At 35.8% G+C, this 23578-nt stretch overlaps 1 protein-coding gene and 1 long non-coding RNA gene across 2 annotated transcripts in view; one reads left to right on the forward strand and one right to left on the reverse strand.

Moving 5' to 3' along the window:
• The window catches only part of LOC123871604 (probable chitinase 10), a 107937-nt gene that overhangs the window by 30950 nt on the left and 53409 nt on the right, over positions 1-23578 (forward strand). Inside the window, exon 2 of the mRNA XM_045915496.1 lies at positions 22270-22348. Coding sequence (XP_045771452.1) covers positions 22270-22348 — 79 coding nt within the window. The remainder of the gene's footprint in view (positions 1-22269; positions 22349-23578) is intronic.
• On the reverse strand, positions 3300-23547 carry LOC123871641. Its single transcript, XR_006797305.1, has 3 exons — positions 23535-23547; positions 20307-20309; positions 3300-3371 (listed from the first exon to the last, which is right to left on the reverse strand). It is a non-coding gene; the product is annotated as an uncharacterized LOC123871641 (long non-coding RNA).

Raw genomic sequence — 23578 nt, forward strand, 5'->3', positions numbered from 1 at the left:
TGGGCATGCGAAGGCCGGAATATTAAATACGGGCAGAAAATAATTTATTCCCTTACATTTACCCGAAAATAAAAGCGATCAAGGTCTGAGCTTGCATGGGTTTTTTATTTATTTTTATTGTAAGGTAAATGTAATTCAATTTTGTTTACGTAGCACGATGAAACCCTTTTTAATTAATCTTCATACGTTTAATTTCTTTTATATTACTTGGTTCAAAATTTTGACCTGTATTAATTTTAACATTTTGTATATTTATAAACTACACAACAAAGTGATCCTATAAGGGTTCCGTTTTTTCTTTTGAGGTACAGAACCCTAAAAAATGTCGTCTTACCAAGCAAAGTTGGTGAAGATTAAAGTGAGCGGTCGGTAAACGATCATTAAACAATCTCAAACTGGTTTGACGACCAGTCGACTGATTTTATTGACATTTACCTCGACTCTTGAGTCTTGCGTCAGAAGGGCTACCTACATACTGCGAACTTTTAAGATAACTGGCGGAATATCATAGCAATAACATTATAGAGATTTTCTTTTTATAGGTGATTTCATTTTTATAATTACACCGATATAATTAACAAAGCAATTAGTTGGTAGGTACTTTCTTCCGTCTTTATTGGGCTATAAATGAAATAGAAAGCTAAAGCAATCTCTCGAAGTTATTCAACCGCACGCCACCGTAAGCAATTTCACCCTCACCACCTGGGTGCCTGGTGCACTTCGACCGCCCATTGTGCCAGATCCTTTTTTCCACGCACATGCAAACTATAGAATCAACTCCCTTCAGCGGTGTTAATTTCTGAAATTCCTGAATTTCTGACCTCCTCCCAGAATAAGAAGGGTTTAGTTAGAATATAGTCCACTGGTCAAATACAGATTGGCAGAATTCAACACCTTAAATTAGAACATTATGGAGAACTCTGAGCCATGCAGGATTCATTTCTATGTTTTCCTCCATCATTAAAAACTTAACTCCGAAATGTTGAAGGTGCGTGCTTGAAATTGAACTCTGGACTCTCCGAATAGGAGACCAGAGACCTAGTGGTCAAAATAACATAATGCATTGCTCTCAATTCTCACAATACTAGTACATGACACAATTACGTAATTAAATAGAACCTGTAAGAACTTTTACTTTCGAATGAAAAGATAAACCCGTCAACGGACAGGTCGGTCGACCGGTTGGATAACAGTACAACCAGTACTCTGGATTTGGGCAATACTCGAATGACATAATTACTTGCGCGTGAGTTTATAAAGTTAATGAGTGATGGCATAATAAACCATTGGAACAATTTTTACGAAGTGTTGGTAATATTGAAAATAATATAACAGTAGAAATTGATGAAAAAAAGGATAGGGCAAATAGGACTAAAGTATTTTTAAACAATTAGGTAAGTAAATGAAAAACATACATACCCACATAGATACCCACATACATACATATGTAGACTGCCAAAATCATAACCCTTCCTTTTGGCTTTGCCGCAGTCGGGTAAAAAAGCATCGTGAGGAAATTAGCTTGCCTGTGAGTGCTTCATAATGTTCTCAAAGGTGTATGCAGTCAGTCAATCCGCACTTGGCCAGCGTGGTAGACTACGGCCAAACCCTTCTCTTCTTAAAGAAGATTTTTGACGATTCAGATCAACCACCACTACCATTAATGCAGCATCCGATTTTCATTTTTATGGAAGACTCATAAAACCAAGCTAAAAACATTTACTTAATCAAAATAATTGTAAAATTAAATCCATTTGAACTCGATCCCACCATAAAAAGGCTATTCGAGAGATTTTACGACGTATTCTTTCAAAATGAACTCAAATATCCCAACAACAATACGGGCTTATTTATTATGCTTCGAGAAATTCGATTTTCACCAAACATAAAGCGTGTTTAAAATGGGGTGGAGTGGCCCTTATTTCCATTTTACTGAGATTTTTCCTATTCCGGATGTCTACGTCATTATAGCTATCTGCATGTAAAACAGCCCGGTCTATCCAGTACGTTGTTAGATCTCAGTCAGTCAGTCACCTTTTTATATATTTTAGTAAGTATATTGTAAAATTAAATGCGTATGAACTCGATCCTACCATAAAAAAGCAATTCGAACGATTTTACGACATATTATTTGAAAATGAACTCAAATATCCTAACAACAATAGGGGTTTATTTATTATGCTTCGAGAAATTCGATTTTCACCAAACATAAAGCGTGTTTAAAATGGGGTGGAGTGGCCCTTATTTCCATTTTACTGGGATTTTTCCTATTCCGGATGTCTACGCCATTATAGCTATCTGCTTGTCAAACAGCGCGATCCGATGCGTACGTTGTTAGATCAATCAGTCAGTCAGTCACCATTTTATATATTTTTGAGTAAGTATATTGTAAAATTAAATCCGTATGAACTCGATCCTACCATAAAAAAGCAATTCGAGCGATTTTACGACGTATTCTTTCAAAATGAACTCAAATATCCCAACAACAATACGGGCTTATTTATTATGCTTCGAGAAATTCGATTTTCACCAAACATAAAGCGTGTTTAAAATGGGGTGGAGTGGCCCTTATTTCCATTTTACTGGGATTTTTCCTATTCCGGATGTCTACGCCATTATAGCTATCTGCTTGTCAAACAGCGCGATCCGATGCGTACGTTGTTAGATCAATCAGTCAGTCAGTCACCATTTTATATATTTTTGAGTAAGTATATTGTAAAATTAAATCCGTATGAACTCGATCCTACCATAAAAAAGCAATTCGAGCGATTTTACGACATATTATTTGAAAATGAACTCAAATATCCCAACAACAATAGGGGTTTATTTATTATGCTTCGAGAAATTCGATTTTCACCAAACATGAAACGTGTTTAAAATGGGGTAGAGTTGCCCTTATGTCTATTTTACTGGGATCAGTCCTGTATAACAAAATGAAAATAAGAGTGACCGTTATTTTAAATTGTTTATAATATAAATTATTTATTAGTCTTCTAACTTTTGAAAGACGGTTTTCACTCTATACTTATGAGAGAAAAATTGGAGTTTATAACATATCAAACAGTAAAAATCGGTGTTTTAAAATTGGTGACATTTGCAAATTTACTAATACGTATTTAGGTAAGTATTTTAGCTATAAAAGTGCATGAACTTTTATAACTGCATAATAAATATCTTATGTAATTGAATTTCGAATAATTTTCGATACAGAGAGTTCTCTAATAGAGAAGTACGGAAAACATAGCTTCGTTTGTGATTTGTTGGCCACTCAAAATGGTTAAGGCCCACTGTATTTTTTGTCTTTGTCATTTGTATGAGATTACTAAACAGAGAGAGCCCTATACTTACTTCTCTCCGAGGATAGAGTATAGCTGGACAGACGAATTCAAGTGAGTCGTAGGGAGCCGCTGGGTCTAGGTGGTGCAAGACCACAGCGTATGGAAGTCCCTTCAAGAGACCTATGTCAAGCCGTGGACGTCTATCGATTGGCGAAGATGATGAAGAATGTCCTAGAAATAACGTTAAACGTGGTGTCCTTAAAATAGCAACAAAATTTGCATTAGCTGTGTAACGAGCTCTCTGATTTATGAGTGGGACGTGTTGGGAGAATTTAAGAGCATCTGCATCTTACAGTCCCTAAAGGTTGAAATATAGTGTGAAGTACTGGAAATTGGTCTCAGCTAGCTTCAGCTGCGAGCAATATGTACCTACTCGTGTTCTGGTATTGCATTCGTTCTTATTGGGAATTCGTTTATAGTGGATGCATATTGGATTTTAATGCCTGATTCCCTGAAAGCCTTATCCTTTATCATTCGTATGTATACAAGTGATTTAGGGCCGAATTTTCAATCGTCAAATAACTTTTATCTTATGAATAAATTCGAAGATTTGACAGTTATTTGTATGGGAAATGTGTCAATAAGTGCGTCTTTATTCCTCAGGTAAAAGTTATTTGACGATTGAAAAATCGACCCTTAAAAAGTTTTCAAAAAAATTATTTTGAAGAATCTTCTAAAAGGATGATACATTTTATTAACTCAGCATATTTTTTTAAATAAATTAAGATAGATACATAGAAAATCATGCAATATGCACACATGCAATACATTCATATGCAAGAAAAAAACACAGAGAAACTATAATTTAAAAAAAAATGGTATGCAAAGTCGCTCTTATTGCTTAAAGCAATCTCCACCAGGCGGACCCTTGGTGAGAGGAGAGACGGGTGTGTTGGATAGTACCTACCACAATGCACATATTCTTATTTAGTTGTAAGTACTTATATTATAAATAGTTAATGGGAACCCATAACTTAGGTCATGGGTTCCATCTTATGGTCATGGAACCCATAGCAGATAAAATACAGATCGTAATCGTTTTACAATCTCGTGATAGCATTCTGAAGTTCCATGACAGTTGTGGGAGCGATTTACGTAACAACGCCCTAGTTGGCGATATCTGTAACGACCACAGATGTAGCGTCTACGAGGTTTTCAAACGATAGCTTTTAAAAACTTTTCGGATTTGTTATTCTTCTGGAGTAAGAGCCTGCGCGTGCCGGACCTTCGTTCTTTTATAAAAGCTGAAAGTTTATCTGAAAGCTGGAATAAAGAAGAACAATCAACGATTATGAACTTTGGATCATGGTGGCTGTGGTAGATACAGGAAATAAAGGCGTAAAAATCTTATGTCAAAGTATAAAGTAATTTTTCATATTTTCTTGGGAATAGTATTAGAAATTACGTCATGCATTGCCAGACGCGTATCGTGGCAACCCCCTGCCAGTCACCATTAAAATTCTAAACCTTAAGGTGGATGCGACAGGTCTGCCCGCGAAATTCAAATTTTACTTGGTTTTTTGCAATTTGTAAACTTATACGACAAAGTAGGCTCATGCATGGTACTCAATTGCGCCAATGGCAGTATCATCTTCATAGGTTTATATAAAAATCTTTACTTGAAAGGGTTCAGTTTAAGAAATTAGCTCTAGTATCGACTACAACTCACGAATTAATCGATACTAGAGGTAATTTCTTAAACTGGACCCTTTCAAGTTGTTTTGACCAATTTGAGTGGTGTTGGAATTTGAGTGGTGCTGCGTACCATACAGATTTCGTTGGTTTGGCGGATTATAGCAAATTAAGCTTTTATATCATCCTTGTATATCATGGACTTCCGCAAAATAACGCCTGCTTCTATAATACAGTTAAATTATTATATATTCCATACATTTATTTACTTTCATTTCACAAACATAATTGTTTCTACATTCACATATCGCGGGTGAAAATCTAAAAATGTAACAGACATGATACAAATTAAGTGGAGTGTTAAATAGTCCACCGCGATGATTTCACGCCGCATTTCTAAACGTATGGTAAATGCAGCTTCTTAGCACACAAATGATTTCGTAAAAATTTTAGTTACACAAACTTAGAACCTTGGGTATTCAGTTTACATCCAGATCCAAGGTTCTTTTACCCATTTTCAAGTCGGAAATATGGATGTACCGAATAATAAAGTAGAATTTTTGAAAATCCTTCCCTTTATAATTTTGAGTTATATATATTTAGATTTATACCACTTTTCCTACCATAAATCTGTATTTTAATTTGAAAGTTGTCAAATTATACCCATTATATAACCGTCTTTACGAATTGATAGATTTTCGCAACTTAAAATTCTCAAAGTTAATTAATTTATACGACTTTTTCAAACCATGATTCAATTAGTCTTATTTTGATTTAATTATTTCATTTATTTGGATGGCCTATAGTACGTTAAGGGCGACCACGACAGCTAGGACCTAGGAAAATTATATGATTATCGACAGTTTAAGTGAAGTTTGTTGTGGTTTGGTATCTTGTACCACGCCACGGCTGCGTGTCGGCATCCGTTGCGCTCTGATTACTACAACTGTAGTACTTGTCAATTTCTAAGCAAATATTTCTAATGCGTATTACTAGATGTTAATCTTTTTGAGCGTTATTTTACCATAGCAAAGCCTAACACAAGAGCGATGATAGCCTAGTGTTTAAGGCTTCGGACCTCTATTCAAAGGTCCGCCAGTTTTGTACAGGACCTGGAGTTTTAAGTATGCAAGTAATTTTATGGGACCATCTCGCAAACTTTCTTTATTGATTAAAAATAATTTTGTCAATCGATCCAGAAAAATCGGAAAAATCGGTATACCTATATAGGTACATACAACGTAGGATAAAACCTCCTTTTTAAAAGCCGGATATAATTGAAAATGAACTTAACGACTAGGTACTCTCACCAAAGGTTGTCTAGGAGAGATTGCTTTAGCGGTTAGACCGCCTCTAAACATTTAAAAGGAATACTCAAGTTGTTCTATGTACAACTTTCTCATATTTATGTATATATGTACATGTGCAATATAATAAAATAAACAGCACCTTTCATTTATTTATTTGTTTAAGGGCCGATTTTTCAATCGTCAAATAACTTGTACCTGAGGATTGAAGAATTAATTTTAGGTATTGACAGTTCGTGTATAGGAAATCTGTCACAACGTCGAAATTCCTCAGATAACAGTTATTTGTCGATTGGAAAATCGGCCCCGAGTCAACGTAGTTTAGCAAGCGCAATCATTTTAGCCATAAAAGCTACGTCCACCATAATAATTATGGCGTAAATAATGGCCGTAATAAATTTCTAACAGGCTTTTCATTTCCGAGAAAGCTAATCGCCAACTTACAGTAATTATTGTACCCACGACCCTAAATAAACTTTGCACTAACGCTCGACCCTGGCGTGTGTGAAATTAATTCAATATTAACTTCCCGATGAGAACATTTTCACAACTTTAAATAATAAAGGGACTCTCAGACCTTGTTTAAACGATATTACGTTTTATAGGGATGTGACCTTCATTTAGTGCAAAACTCATTCGGTATAATATTATAGTTTATTTGCGTGCGAAGTTGCCTCAAAATTAGCCCTGAAATGATATTTCAAGGGTCATAAATTTCAAAATAAATATATGAAATTTATTATTTCAGGGCATAGATAATGGCGAGATAAATCGATATCTGGCTTAGTTTTAGATCTACCGCTATACTATACTACAAATAATAGAATAATACGTTTGTATGGAGAAACGCGTAAGAAAAGATTAGACTGCGCAATTCTCGGTCGTTTGTGCAGTTTAACTAGGCAAGACGGAGCGTGTAGAGAAAGAAAAAGAAGAAATGAAGAAGATAGAGATTTAGGAGGTCAGCACGAAGTAATGCCACGCAGTTCCGTGCTCACTTTGGACGACATGGGGAGGTTACTTAGTCCCTGCGAGTCGGACACACCCTGCCAGCAGGCAGACGTCTGTAGGGATTTTTTCATCCCCTGAACAAAAAAATGGTGCGTGTAGCTTAGGCGTAACAGTTGATATCGTTGTCAAACGTGATCAATTTTTAACCCCCGACCCAAAAAGAGGGGTGTTATAAGTTTGACGTGTGTATCTGTGTATCTGTGTGTCTGTGTAGCTGTGTATCTGTGTATCTGTGTATCTGTCTGTGGCATCATAGCGCCTAAACGAATGAACCGATTTTAATTTAGTTTTTTTGTTTGAAAGGTGGCTTTGATCGAGAGTGTTCTTAGCTATAATCTAAAAAAATCGATTCAGCCGTTTAAGAGTTATCAGCTCTTTTCTAGTTTTCTTGTAGAAAAGAAGGTTAGATAACCGTTAGGTTCATAATATTCAAGTGTCAATTGACAAATGTCAAGCTGTCAAGATGGTCGACGTTGCCTAGATATACATAATTATTTGTTTGAAAATGATTTGTCGGGGGTGTTGAAAATTTTTAATTTACACTTGTCAATAAATTATTCATAGCATAAACTATACGATATCGACATGACGTAGTAAAGAGCTTATAAAATTGGCATGCCAGAAACAATTTTTATCATTTTATTTTTAAAACAATAAGTTAGACAACCCTATTTTTACCCGACTGCGGCAAAGCCAAAAGGAAGGGTTGTGATTTTAGCAGTCTATGTATGTATGTATGTGGGTGTGTATGTTTGTATCCAGATTCTGTGTGTTCCACCGTAGCGCCTAAACTACTGGGCCGATTTTGATGAATGAGGTGTCAATCGATTCGTCGTAAAGGTCCGGGTCACATAGGCTATATTATCTTGTTTCGGTTATAAGTAAGACTTCAACTTTACTACCCCGCTTTCGATAAAGATAAATCACACTAATATTATAAAGGCGAAAGTTTGTATGTGTGTGTGTGTGTGTGTGTGTGTGTGTGTGTGTATGTTTGTTACTCCTTCACGCAAAAACTACTGGACGGATTTGCCTGAAATTCGGAATGGAGATAGATTATACCCTGGATTAGCACATAGGCTACTTTTTCCCAAAGAGTTCCCACGGGAATTTTAAAAACCCTACATCCACGCGAACGAAGTCGCGGGTATCAGCTAGTGAAGAATAATTCAATAGGCTCCAATTTCTACTCTTTTAAAAATAACACGGAATATTTTTTTCACGATAAATTTAGTGCTGTGACTGTTATTATTTAGCTAAACTATTATAATTATTTATAGTACTAGATGATGCCCGCGACTTCGTCCGCGTGGATGTAGGTTTTTTGAAATCCCGTGGGAACTCTTTGATTTTCCGGGATAAAAAGTAGCCTATGTGCTAATCCTGGATATTATTTATCTCCATTCCAAATTTCAGCCAAATCCGTCCAGTAGTTTTTGCGTGAAGGAGTAACAAACATACACACACACACACACATACAAACTTTCACCTTTATAATATTATAGTGTGATTTAACATAGTAATAGCACAGTTTTAATCGTTAAACTGTGGTATTATAGTTATCAATATCGATCTTATTTGATACACTCACATCCCTATTTCGGGTCTTATCACGAATCTAATTCACTTATAACGAGAAATAGTAGGTGCTTAATACAATCCTTTCAGAAAATTGCTTTACCGAAATATTATGAAATATCGTTATGATGTTATTATTAAAGGTCCAATAGAGCTTATTACGTCAGGCCCTTTTATTATTTCCTATTAGAAATAATATTATTTGTATCTATTAAATTATTCGTAGGGATACGATTAATCTAATTGATAGGTTCAACTATGTGGATAGACGACATTAACAGGGCTCTCTCCGTCACTCGTTTCCACTCGTTTCATACAATCGTAGTTCCAATTTCATTTGAATATTAAGCAACCAAAGTCCATGAAATTTTGCAGACATATTCTAGAAACTAATATCTGTGTCTGTGGTGTTTTAGATTTTTCTAAAAATATGTAGTTTTAAAATTACAGGGGTTCAAAGATTTGTATGTAAATTTTTAAGACCGCGTAACTTTGAAACCGAATATTTTAACAGAAATCTGGAAAACCACAGACATAGATATTAGTTTCTAGAATATGTCTGCAAAATTTCATGGACTTTGGTTGCTTAATATTCGAATGAAATTGGAACTACGTTTGTATGAAACGAGTGACGGAGACAGCCCTCGTAAGGAGTCGTAAGGAGCCGCTGGATTCAGGCGGCGCAAGACCGTGGCGTGTGGAAGTTTCTATGCCCAGCCGTGAACGTCTGTCAGTTGATGATGATTATGATAATGATAGGAAAAATGTACATTTAATAAATGTTATAAGTAGAATCATTAGCTGTGTCATTAGTATCTAAGATTCTAAGATACAAGTGTAAATTAAAAATTTATAACACCCCCGACAAGTGAAGGTTACAGTAACTAGAAAAAAAGCTGATAACTTTCAAACGGCTGAACCGATTTTCTTGGATGATAGCTGAGAACACTCTCGATCAAGCCACCTTTCAAACCAAAAAAAACTACATTAAAATCGGTTCATTCGTTTAGGCGCTACGATGCCACAGACAGATACACAGATACACACGTCAAACTTATAACACCCCTCTTTTTGGGTCGGGGGTAAAAAATATAGAGTAAGAAGATAGGTACCTACTTACTCATACAAATAGAATTACTTATTGTGAAATATGACTTTTTGAACGATAACTTCCTTAGGCGCGATTTTCGCCGAAGATGTTTGCTAAACTGAACAGCTTTTTCAAGGCTGTTTTTTTTATCAAGGTGCTAAAAAGCAGATAATTGTGATAAATTATAAACTTTGTTTTTTACTTATCACGAGACATTATAACTTAATATTCAAATCATGCAAAATACCGAAATAATCTAAGAGTACGTGGTATAAAATATTAAAATACCCATCAAAACTTTATCACAACCCTAGCTCACCCAATTCCCAAGTTTTAACAGGGCTCTCTCCGTCACTCGCTTCATACAATCGTAGTTCCAATTTCATTTGAATATTAAACTAATATCTGTGTCTGTGGTGTTTTAGATTTTTCTAAAAATATGTAATTTTGAAATTACAGGGGCTCAAAGATTGTATGTATCGTATGTGCATTTTTAAGACCGCGTAACTTTGAAACCGAATATTTTAACAGAAATCTGGAAAACCACAGACATAGATATTAGTTTTTAGAATAGGTCTGCAAAATTTCATAGACTTTGGTTGCTTAATATACAAATGAAATTGGAACTACGTTTGTATGAAGCAAGTGACGGAGAGACCCCTCCAACAAAGTACACTTCGTAATTTCGCATTTGACCTGAAATAAGTCCATTATGATCTATGCATATTTTATACTGGTTGAACTGTGCTAATTCCAAATTATCTCGATATGGCCGCATTCTGCAGTGCCATTTGGCTAACGTGACATGAAATAGTGAAGGACACAACCTTTGCTTCTAAAAATATCGATATTTTTAAAGTAGTATATATTTCATAATTTTTGTGTAGCTTAAATTTATTGTTGTGCCCGTTGATTGTCCATATTAATAAAAAATAAAAAATAAATTAAAATTAGTACCTAATATTGAGCTTCATATTATATTAAACTAGGTGATGTCTGCGACTTCACCCGCGTGGATTTAGATCTTTCAAAATTCCGGTGGGAACTCTTTAATTTTCCGAGATAGAAAGGTAAAAAGTCACCTATGTCAATTTCTTGGACACGAGTTACCTCTGTACCAAGTTTCATAATATAAATCGGTCAAACGGATGGGCCTATAAGAATCCCATGGGAATTCTTTGATTTTCCGAGATAAGAACAGCTTATGTTCGTCCTCGGGATGTAAGCTAGCTTTATACTAGGTTTTGAGCCGTGAAAAGTTAACAAACAGACAGACACACTTTCTCATTTACAATATAATAAAGTAATAGTATTCAAAATTTAAAAAAAAGTCAAAAATGTTTATTTCGGTAGAACAATTTTATTATATTACACAGAAATTGTATGGATTAAAATTAAGTAATATGTATATACGATATAGTATATAATATTCATACATAAACTACTATTGAATACGAGTTTCTACTTCGAACATCTAGTTTTGCGAGTTAGAAAATAAATATAGAACTAATCGGGTATTTTGATGAGCATTATACAATATATATTATATAAAACGGGAAACTTACGTAACATCTATTTAATAAATATAATCGACATAGTATATCATAGTATGTATACACTAAAAAACATCGTGACCTTTTTGTAAAATGTTAGGAACCTTGGATTCGACGTAAATGATATTTAACAGGCGAACACAGTATTCGTGTTAATAAAAACTTTGGCTGATTGATACGATTTTTTATCGAGATATCGTTAACAAACGCGTTTTTTATGGTTTCATACGCAATAAAATTGCCATGATAATTTATGACATGATAGGGCGTATTTTAACTAAACATTACAAGAAACATAGGTTTTTCAATATTTTTAATTTACTAATTATATTCATGGATTAGTATTTGTATTAAGTTGAAAGCCTAATCAATAACCATTGTCAATAATCTTGCAGCTAAAAATACAAGATTATATTTTTAAAAATTGCACTTGCTGACGAAATCATCAGGAAATTCGATGTACATAATAATAATTGATGCCCTTTTATTAATAAACGCAAAATATTGCTTCAAGAATAATTTTGTCGATGTGTCTGATGATTTGCAGACAAAAAATAAATGAAAGAACACTTTTTTAAATCACAAACAAGTTGCAGACGTTCATCGAACCTATAATTTAAGTGACTGATATAAAAATAACTAAAAAACTTGCCAAACAAGACCAATACATGGTCAAAACTCATTTGATTATTTATAATCAAGTTCAATTGTATTTTATAGCATTTAGCACCTCTATCAAACTGTTCACTGGTTGTTTATATTAAAAGCATATACAACAAACCAGTTAACAAAGTATCACTTTTATGACTAAATGAAGAAGTAACCAAGGTGAGCTGTAACTGCATAGTTTAAGTTTTACGCATACAGGCTTCATCAAATTTTATGGTACTTCTTGTAATTTTACTTCAAATATTAATTTGTACCATGTTTTATGAAAAAATATTTAAAAAATCTCAAGAAAATCGAGATTTTTTAAAATTTTAATGATAACCTTTAATTTTTAACAATCTCGTCCTAATCCCGAAACAAAGAACCTAAAACTAAAAACCTTAAAAAATATAATATAATAAATAACTAAAATAAATTATTAAAAGAAGTCCCTTTAGGCAAGGTTCTGAAGATACTGGTGGCGTTCCCCCTTTGAATGGCTAGACTTCTTTGTCGGAGGTAGGTGCCAGCTCTTCGGTCTCCTGTGATGTCGACTAACCTTTTTGATATTTCCCTTAAAAACCTTATAGCTCTAGGAGCCCAAGGACCAAGGGTCTCGACACCGAATGGGACAAAACCATATTCGGAGCCTAGACCCCTGTATTTGCAAACTTTAGCTTTTTCAGCCGCTTTACACGCCGCACCAGCTCTGTTGTAAAGAAAGAATTAACTAATTCAAAATTTTATCGATACAATTCTACAAGTAACTTTTATGCGTCACATCCCTCGTTCCGATTTTAGGTCAAGCTGCACAAAAAAGGTGCCTCATTGGATATTTATACGGTAACCTAATGTTGTTTCTGCGCTTTGACTGCATCCAGCATGCAACTCTCTCCAGATGAAAATTTAATGAGATGCCAACTCTTTGTGAGTTTTGCAAGATTTATTTTGCCCAGTAAAAGAGTTCTTGATTTTTGGAAAAAGATACTTTTGAATTTATTTTCTACTAGTGACAGCCCGCGGTTTCTCTCGGCGCAAGTACGTCATGTAAATCGTTTTATTACAACAGTCCAAGGCCCTATCACAGTGACAAGTGTAAATTAAAAATTTATAACACCCCCGACAAGTGAAGGTAATTAGAAAAGAGCTGATAACTTTCAAACGGCTGAACCGATTTTCTTGGATTATTTTTATGGAGAAAGCTCTCGATCAAGCCACCTTTCAAACAAAAAACTAAATTAAAATCGGTTCATTAGTTTAGGAGCTACGATGCCACAGACAAATACACAGATTCACACGTCAAACTTTTTGGGTCGGGGGTTAAAAATGAGCCTTTCATAAATCACGGTACCTATCACTCAGAAGTCAGGTAGGTCCATAAAGAGAAATGATATTATTTTAACGATAGCATTATTATTTTCAGACGGATCGGGATATTATCCTGAGTTCATTCTGTGATTTATCATCATTTGGTGTCAGAGCGTGACACATCAAATAATTTGATCACACGCGCTGCATGATATGCCCATCTGAGCAACAAGTTAAAATGTAACAGTTTCCTAATATTTCGGTTATTTATCTATACTAATAAATAAAATTGGAGTGTCTGTCTGTAATTTCGAAATAACTACCGCATATTAAGGTCATATGGTTATTTGAACGATACTATAACTGAATCACACGTTTTTAAAATTTTTGTCTGTCTGTCTGTCTGTCTGTCTGTTTGAAAAGGCTAATCTTGGGAACGGCTGAACCGATTTTGACGGGATTTTCACAGACAAGTAGAGAATTGACCAGGGAGTAACATAGGCTACTTTTTTAACCGACTATCAAAAGGGAGTTGTGTTTTTCTACCTATGTACACCGAAATCTCCGAGATTTCTGAACCGATTTGCGTCGTTTCTTTTTTAATCGATAGAGGAACTTTGCGACATTGTTTCATAAAAAAATTGGAGTCCAACTCCTCAATCCTGATGCTGCAGGGGATCTGACCAATCCACGCGGGCGAAGCTGCGGGCATCAGCTAGTTCAAAATAAACTCACAAAAGGAACCCTTATAGGATCACTTCGTTGTTTGTCTGTCCCTCTGTCCGTCTGTCAAGAAAACCTATAGGGTACTTCCCTATACTGAGGATTTCTTGGTTTGCTATTAAAGTTTGCAATCTCCTGATGATGCTCCGGTGTCGGAGCGAAACGTGCGTCGAGTGTGTTCTGGTGGATTTGTGTGGTGTTGCGTGGTGGAATTTGGAGCTTGCTTGGTGGCTGGCTTTTCTTGCATGCTTAGTAGTGGGAGGGCTATACAGATTTGCCTTTTTAGCGGATTATAGCAAATTAAGCTTTTGATTCTTTGCATATCATGGACTTCCGCAAAGTAACAACTAACAGTACCTCCGCAAAGTAGTAAAGTATTGTGTAATAAATACCTGCTTTGTTGTATTTATTGAAGGCAATGTAACAAATAGTTAATTTATTTACCATGTGTCCAGCGGTGGAACAATCTCAAAGGTTTAACCTATCGGTAGTTAGTGACCTTATATCATGCGCAGACGCAGAGTAGGGCACCCCAGAGCGTTGAATATTATTTATTGACTTATTCCTTCCACGTCAAAAGCTGGACATAGGTCTCTCTCATATAGTCAAAGTCAAAGACATTTGTTCAATTTGACTATTGTACACTTTCTGACTGTCACGAAATGATGTAGTGGCGATAATTTATTTGTTTACATTTTATACGCACAGTTCAATGACGGATCGGGCTGAAAATTGGCATGCAGATAGCTATTATGACATAGACATCCACTAAGAACGGATTTTTGTAAATTCGACCTCTAAAGGGATAAAATCGAGGTCTGAAATTTGTACAGTCCACGTGAACGAAGCTAGAATAAGCTAGTCTTCCTATAAATGTTCCTGTTCTAGAAATCCATTACACAAGAAGTTCTCAGTTGTATGCGACACAATCAATGATAGTTTAGGGCTTATAGTCTTAAACGTCCTTGTACAACCACCGCACAATCTGATGCAATTAGTAGTATTGTTTCAGTATTAATTGAACGAAATACCAAGAACTATAGAACCGTAGAAAATAGTTCCGTAGTTTTAATCTTATGTAGTTACTAGTCCATGTAGAAAGTTAAATGTAGTGATTAATATTGTTCGTAGTTTTTGACTACTATTTGGCAAAGTGGTGTGCGGTGTTGATTTAAAGGAATATACCAGATTTGATTAATTAAGGAAATTCGCAGAAGAACAAAAACGACCGACATAGCTCAAAGGATGCTCAAAGGAGAAAGCTGAAGTGGCAATGGGCAGGTCATGTATGTCGCAGAACCGATTGGTCGATGAGGCAGACGTGTTCTGGAGTGGAGACCGCGTACCGGCAAGCGCAGTGTGGGACGACTTCTCGCCCGCTGGACCGATGACCTGAAGAAGGTGACGGGGAGCGGGTGGATGAGGAAAGTGAAGAAAGAAAAAAGGCCAGTAGAGGACGATACGTGCTGATTTGTGGCGTTCCTTCCATACATGCGTAAAAGCACTGCATACCCCAAAAATATTTTGTCACCAATATTTGAAGAATGACTTCCGTATTTTTTTGCATGCCTGGTGCCTTATACCTACCCCGGCCAAAATTCCTGTTCACACCACTGATGCTGATGGATTGAATTGGATTTAAAGGAAAACGAACTCAGTCGCACACGATTGCTATTCAAAAACAACAAAGTTCTCTGAACTGTGGTTGGTCTGTGCAGTTTTTGCAGTCCGCTCCGCTCTTTTCCTTTCATTTGGCCTTGCGCCTGCGCCGCGCTACAATAACGTTAACTAGCGCCGGACCACTGTGTTCCACAATAAATCACGTTCTTGGGAAATTTTTACTTATTATGACGTGTTTTTTGAATTTTGTCAATTTTGACGTTTTTCGGGTTCTGCACCTCAAAAGGAGAAAAGGAACTTTTATAGGATCAGTGCGTTGTCTGTCGAGCTCAATCCTTATATAGCTTGTCGTATTCCAATAAATCACGTTCTTGCGCCATTTTTTAATTATTATGACGTGTTTTTGAATTTTCACTATTTTGACGTTTTTAAGGTTCTGCACCTCAAAAGGAGAAAAGGAACTTTTTCAGTAGGTACGTTGTCGAGCTCAATCCTTAAATAGCGTGTCGTATTAATTAATTTGAGGTTTTGAGGTCTAAAATTTAAATGGTGAAATATAGGGCTACTTTAGGGCTACCTGCGTCAAAATGTACTAACATTTGATGCCTACCAGTGACGTCATGCTTCAAAGTTTTGTTAGAAATTTTCTAACTGTCGTGAACTGTGCCATAAGAGAATAAACGTAAAAGAAACTTTTCTATCTTTATGACCTTGAAACCTCCAAGAGCCTCGTCCCTAATGATCAGAGAAACACTGACCTTAAAAAAGAATACATCATAATTATAATATTCAATATTCATTAGAATCGATGCAACATTTCTGCTTAATTGAAACCTCATTAAGTATATCAAACAATCTTTTTTTCTTTTTTCTTTTTTTTTGTTTGTTAAAGGGGGGAAATCTTCTTAAGATACCCAATCTCTTTTGAGACCGGGTTATGTGGGATTTCAACCCACTAAAACCCTCTCGGTGGCCATCCCCAGAACATAATATTATGCAAGGCTTCACTAAAGTATGCATCAGTACGTAGTCAGATTCCATGGATACGTACGCAGCGATTTGCTTCCTCTTTTTCCTATCTTCTTTTTTTTTCTCTTTTTGCTTGATTTGATTTTTGAATTCGAACAACTAGGATATGGCCAGCATCAGTTTTCCCCTCCAATTTTAATACCTTCAATTCAAGAGTGAATAGCCATCTTCTAGGCAAAACGCACTCCATCTTAGGCTGCATCATCACTTGTCATCACATCTAAAAAACCTCCCCTAAAAATGCTATCTGTTGACCTCTTTCAGCAATACACAGAGGAATAAGGACAAGCCCGAGGCACTTTTAATTTAAAAATCACTACCACAATAGGGCGGGCGGGACAAAAAAAGTAATTAAAGCGAATGCAAAAGGTCCGTGAATAATTTCTCCTAAGATTAAAATTTCTCAAGCCTTTTCATAGCGCGGCTTAATGAAACACTACCCGAATACTTAAGCTAACAGAATCATTGGATATCTTCTCTTTTAAAAGAGTTATAGTCCATACAAAATGAGAACTCAATCGCCTTTTTGACTCTATATGTGTCAACTGTCATGTAAAAAGTACGGTTCAGTTTTACAATAAGGACTAAAATTGACCAAATATCAGGCCGATCTGTCCAGTATATATTTTGAGCTGTGCGTTCACAGATAACCAGAAACGTTTATCAGTCAGTCAGTCACGTTTTCCTTTTATAAGAAACTAGCTGTCGCCCCCGAATTCGTCCGCGTGGATTTAGGTTTTTCGAAATCCCGTAAGAACTCTTTAATTTTCCGGGATAAAAAGTAGCCTATGTGCTAATCCAGGATATTATCTACATTCATTCCAAATTTCAGCCAAATCTGTTCAGTAGTTATTGCGTGAAAGAGTAACAAACATACACACACACACATACACACAAACATTTATAATATTAGTGTGATAGTGTGATAGTTTTTCAGTTTTGTTACTCCTTCACGCAAAAACTACTGGACGGATTTGGCTGAAATTTGGAATGGAGATAGATAATATCCTGGATTAGCACATAGGCTACTTTATATCCCGGAAAATCAAAGAGTTCCCACGGGATTTCGAAAAAACTAAATCCACGCGGGCGAAGTCGCGGGCATCGGCTAGTTCTACATACGCCTTAAAATACCTATCTGTCAGGTACTTATTCACATTAAAAAAAAATGCAGTATGTAGTATGTATCTACTACTGGGGTTCTATGTATTTAAATCTTCTTATTTATGACTTTATAGCGAAAATAAATCATTCATTAGTATAAGCTCCATAATTTAGGTAATTGTTTTAAGCCTAGGCTTAACATATAACAACGGAGGGGTCCTTAATTCCGTAGGCCCATAAAATGCTACTTGAATTTACATTTTAATGGTCGATACTTAGTTCGTACTGATCCCTAATCGTTTACTACTTCATCATAAAACTTAACGATGTACTGTCAACATAAAAATAACCAAAAAAAGTTAGTTTTCCAAAAATAATATTTTCTAAAGTCGAGCTGATATTCAATAAGCCCTAATTCGAATACTTTACTATGTATTTATGTTAATATAGAGTAGGCCAAGAATCAATTACCAATTTTTAGGGAATAACAACATAATATAAACGAGACAAACTAATCTTTTCTATAAATTAAGTGAATTATAATAAATTATTATTATACAAAATACTATGATTCCCACTTTTACGCTTTGTGCCAATATTCCTGGTAGGCACATGGTTTTGGAATACTTTTCCGACATCAGTGTTTCCTACCAATTATAATCCAGGTATCTTTAAAACAAGAGTGAATAGGCACCTTTTAGGCAAATGCGACCCATCTTAGGTCACATCATCACTTCCCATCACGTGTAATCGTGGTCAACGTGTGCTGAAAACGAATGAAAAAATGTACACTTTTTCAGGTCATTTTTTTGTTGACGGTACAATAAAATCTAGATCCAAGCACAGGGCTAGGGATTAATTGGTGGCCGGTGTAAGCACTAAGTACGTAGGCATTAGCTCAGAACAAAAGGCCTAAATTCTAACACATGACTGTGCCGTTAGCATAAATTTTAAATGAGATCCATTTAGGAAAGTGGCCGTTCTAAGGGTCGATTCATATTAACGCAGGATAAGTATGAAAGCGGTCTAAAGTTTTACATAACATATAATTGACCTCAATCTCCATGAAGTTTAGTACGGATAAAGGAAAAGACGTGTGTTTTTGTGATCTTATAGAATCTTTAAATTAAAACAAGTTGGATTACAAGTGTAAATTAAAAATTTATAACACCCCCGTAAAGTGAAGGTTGCTAGAAAAGAGCTGATAACTTTCAAACGGTTGAACCGATATCCGATTGGATATAGCTAAGAACCCTCTCGATCAAGCCACCTTTCAAGCAAAAACAGACTTAATTAAAATCGGTTCATTAGTTTAGGAGCTACGATGCCACAGACAGATACACAGATACACATGTCAAACTTATAACACGCCTCTTTTTGGGTCGGGGTTAAAAAAACAAGATGAATTTGTACCCCAAGGTCTATCGGTTCATCGTCTTCGTAACCACGTGTCTCACCCATTGCCACTTCAGCTTTGCAACCTGTTGAGCTATATCGAGATATGTAGAGAAATTTTAAGCTCTATCCATCGCCCGGTGGGGAACTCCGAGCTTTCTTATGAGCCCCATAGTTAGCAAATACTAGCTGACGCCCGCGACTTCGTCCGCGTTGATTTAGGTTTTTCGAAATCCCGTGGGAACTCTTTGATTTTCCGGGATAAAGCCTATGTGCTAATCCAGGATATTATCTATCTCCATTCCAAATTTCAGCCGAATCCGTTTAGTGGTTTTTGCGTGAAGGAGTAACAAACATACACACACATACACACATACTTTCGCCTTTATAATATTAGTGTGAAGTGTGATATAACTCGGTCACACTAAGTTTGCACCTCGCTGGAATGCGGCGCCTCTCCCACCTCCCCGCGGTCGTCTTGTCGCGTCAGTACGGTTCGCATACCGTACCTAAGCGTCAGTGTGACGTAACCAACGTGAGGTGCAAACTTAGCTTGAATGAGTTGTATCTGAAATCCGCAGGAAATCCATATGCCAGCACTGGCAACACACACAGTCCGAAGATGTTGGTCTTCAGGATAAAAAATCTTTTTTAATAATCCTAAATTCTAGGGAAATTTTAAATTTTTGCGCTACATTTTTATCGTAATATCCTTTCCCATAAACTCTATTCTTATGAAACTGCACGCTATTCAAATCGGTGAGAACATAAAATAATAATAAAACTCTACTTAGTCCGCTGAAGTGACTCCATTTTGAATTCTTATGACGTCATTTCCGTTCTACGAGTCTGGATTAATGCTGAAAAATCCAGTTTAAACTGGTTAGTTATCTAATTCAGTGCAAGGAAGTATGAAAATAATGTACGAAATTTTAGACCTTTTACTTTAAATTATCTGCTAATAACGGACTCACTCCGACTTTGCTTACCTTATTTCATAAATTAATTAAGTATAGTTACCTAATAGAAACTACTATATCTACATTAAAAATATAGATAGAGACTGTTTTCACCTATATTTCATGAGAAATATAGGAAAACAGTTGAATGCACTTAGAAGAGTTTATAATATATGTAATAAACTTTATATAAATCACTGGTAAATTATCCAAAAAATCCAGGAATGAATTTATTTTAATAAACTGGATGATTTCCACGACTTTGTTCGCGTAAATTTAAGTTTTAAAATCCCGTGGAAACTGGAAACTCTGATTTTCCGGGACAAAAAGTAGCCTACGTTAGGTATACATTTATAAAATACTAGCTGACGGCCGCGACTTCAACCGCGTGGATTTAGATTTTTCAAAATCCCGTAGGAACTCTTTGATTTTCCGGGATAAAAGTAGCCTATGTGTTAATTCAGGGTATAATCTATCTCCATTCCGAATTTCAGCCATATCCGTTCAGTAATTATTTTTCGTGAAAGAGTAACAAACATACACACACACACACACACACACACATACACAAACTTTCGCCTTTATAATACATATTAGTGTGATTAGTGATAGATATACCAACCTAGTATGGGTTTAGTGCTCAAAACTGTTTTAACATATCTACCTACCCAAAAAACATACTCGGTACTCGTACACAACCCCTTGAATGCAGGGAAGTTACAGCAAAAGTTTCAAGCATGTAAAGTATGTTCAAACCTTCTTTGAGGCAAGCGTAGGCCGCACATAGCGACTTGCGGAAGTGGAAAAGCCTAGAAAAACCGGGAAAACGGTAAACGTGGGACAACTTCTCGTGGCAAAGTTAGTGCGTTCTGGTTTACACTTTTCTTTTTTTTTGCGCCAGTTTACAGTTGCAGTTTGTTTTTAACTAACTTACACGATTTTCTGCTAGTGGTGTAAAATTGAAAACAGGAATTCAAAGTTGGGGTATTTTTAGAGTCCCGTATCCACTAATATGGAATTACAACAAGTGTAATATGGAATTAAAAATTTATAACACCCCCGACAAGTGACGGTTACAGTAACTAGAAAAGAGTTGATAACTTTCAAACGGCTGAACCGATTTTCTTGCAGTATAGCTAAGAACACTCTCGATCAAGCCACCTTTCAAACAAAAAAAAAAACTAAATCAAAATCGGTTCATTAGTTTAGGAGCTACGATGCCACAGGCAGTTACACAGACACACACGTCAAACTAATAACACCCCTCTTTTGGGTCGGGGGTTAAAAACGGTGTAGGATTTTCATTCCAGTGTGTATAGGTTTTATAAGGCCCAGTTTCTGCCTAAGCAGAGTGAGGAGTAGATGTTTTTAGTTTTTTTTTCAATCAATCAGATTTTCAAAAGATACACCATCTCATTTTTTATCCGACTACGGCAAAGCCAAAAGAAAGGGTTGTGATTTTAGCAGTCTATGTATGTGTGTGTGTATTTATGTGTGTGTAACGGCTAAACTACTGAGCCGATTTTGATGAATGAGGTGTCAATCGATCGTTATTATGATCCGGGTGACATAGGCTAGTGGCTCTTTCAAAATCAATGGACTACATTTTATACAAAAAAGTCGACCTGTCGGATGTTACATCCAAAAAATTAGGGGTCTCCAGAAAATTTTTTTTTGGGGGAAATCAGCAATAAATCTAAAAGATGATCTGATCATTTAAAAAAAAAATTAAAATGTGTTTCAATTTTCAAAATAAGATAACTATACCAAGTGGGTATCATATGAAAGGGCTTTACCTGTACAACCTAAAACAGATTTTTATTTATTTTTATGTATAATAGTTTTTGATTTATCGTGCAAAATGTTGGAAAAAATACCCGAGTATGGAACCCTCAGTGCGCGAGTCTGACTTGCACTTGGCCGGTTTTTTAATAGTGTAAACGAGAGTAAAAACGTCTGTCTGTATTGTTTCAGTGGCCACCAAGACTCTTACGGTGGATGGTCACCGTTCTGCTGGTCATCGCTGTTATCACACCCACCTCAGATTCCACTAGTAAGTATAAACTCCATCACTATATAATATGTCGCAGGAAAATACTATAAACCGGGATTTGACTATATCCCTTAGGGATATGGTGAAACCCTGGAATCACAACAATTGCGACTGTAATAATGAAACTTTTCCGGAATCGACCAGCTGGAAAAGAAACAAGGATGATGCACGCCGCGCGTGTTTGACCTTGGGCTTCCGTTGCTGATAAAATATGCCGAAGTGCCGAAAGCTTAGTTTGAATTGTTATCAAGAAAAACACTGTGCCTCGCTTCTCTGGTGGTTTGCGTTGCACCTTACTTTGTACCTGCACGAAATATAACACAAAATGTGGTCATAAACACACGTCGGAATTTAAAAAAAAAATAACACAACCAAAAACCCTGCCAAAAAAACGAATTAAAAAATAAAAATAATCACATTTGAAAGTGCCATGATACAGCTGCGATATTGAATTTGTGTCACTCGGGATGATGATTTTAGTCGATTACAAGTTAGCACTTGACTGCGATCTCACCTGATGGTAAGTGATGATGCAGTCTTAGATGGAAACGGGGTAACTTGGAAGCAAAGGAGAATCCCATACAATATCCAAATCTGTTCAAGGGTAGAATAAAGAAAGTCACATAAGTACCTACATGAACCCTGAAAACATTATAGTCCTTTTTTGGGCAGTCTTGTAAAAAGTGAGAAAAGATACAAGCCAAGTTATGAACTTATCAGGAGTCAGGCAAATATTCACATCGTTTCGCCAGGGAAATCGTCAGTAAATACCTAATAAGGAAGTTTAATGTTTTATTTATGAGACCTTGTGGCAAAAAATATCGATGGAAGAGGGGACTTTTAAAAAATATTTTCACAGGAGACCAGAGGTTACTGTTTTCCAATCCGTTCCGAGTAATAAATTTTCTTTATTTTGTATCCAAAAGCTCATGGGAACAACGCTTCGCATATCTGATATCGTTCTCGTTTAATCTAAAATGAACTTTATTTTGTTTATGTTTATGGTTTATTTTGTTGTGTGGTTGTTACTTCGTTATATTTGAAGGCTTCGTAAGTTGGTCTTATGCGCTAAATTTTAGATCTGTATGCATGTTAATGCTGATTTACTGGAAGAAGTTTAAAAGTATACATTTCATTTTTATTTGCCTTTCTACTAAATAAAGTTAGCTAAAAGCTGTAAATCAACTTTATTCTATGTCTTTCATGTAAATGTGTAAAATACACAATATG

The sequence above is a fragment of the Maniola jurtina genome, chromosome 14 (genome assembly GCF_905333055.1).
Source record: "Maniola jurtina chromosome 14, ilManJurt1.1, whole genome shotgun sequence".
Lineage (NCBI taxonomy): Eukaryota > Metazoa > Arthropoda > Insecta > Lepidoptera > Nymphalidae > Maniola > Maniola jurtina.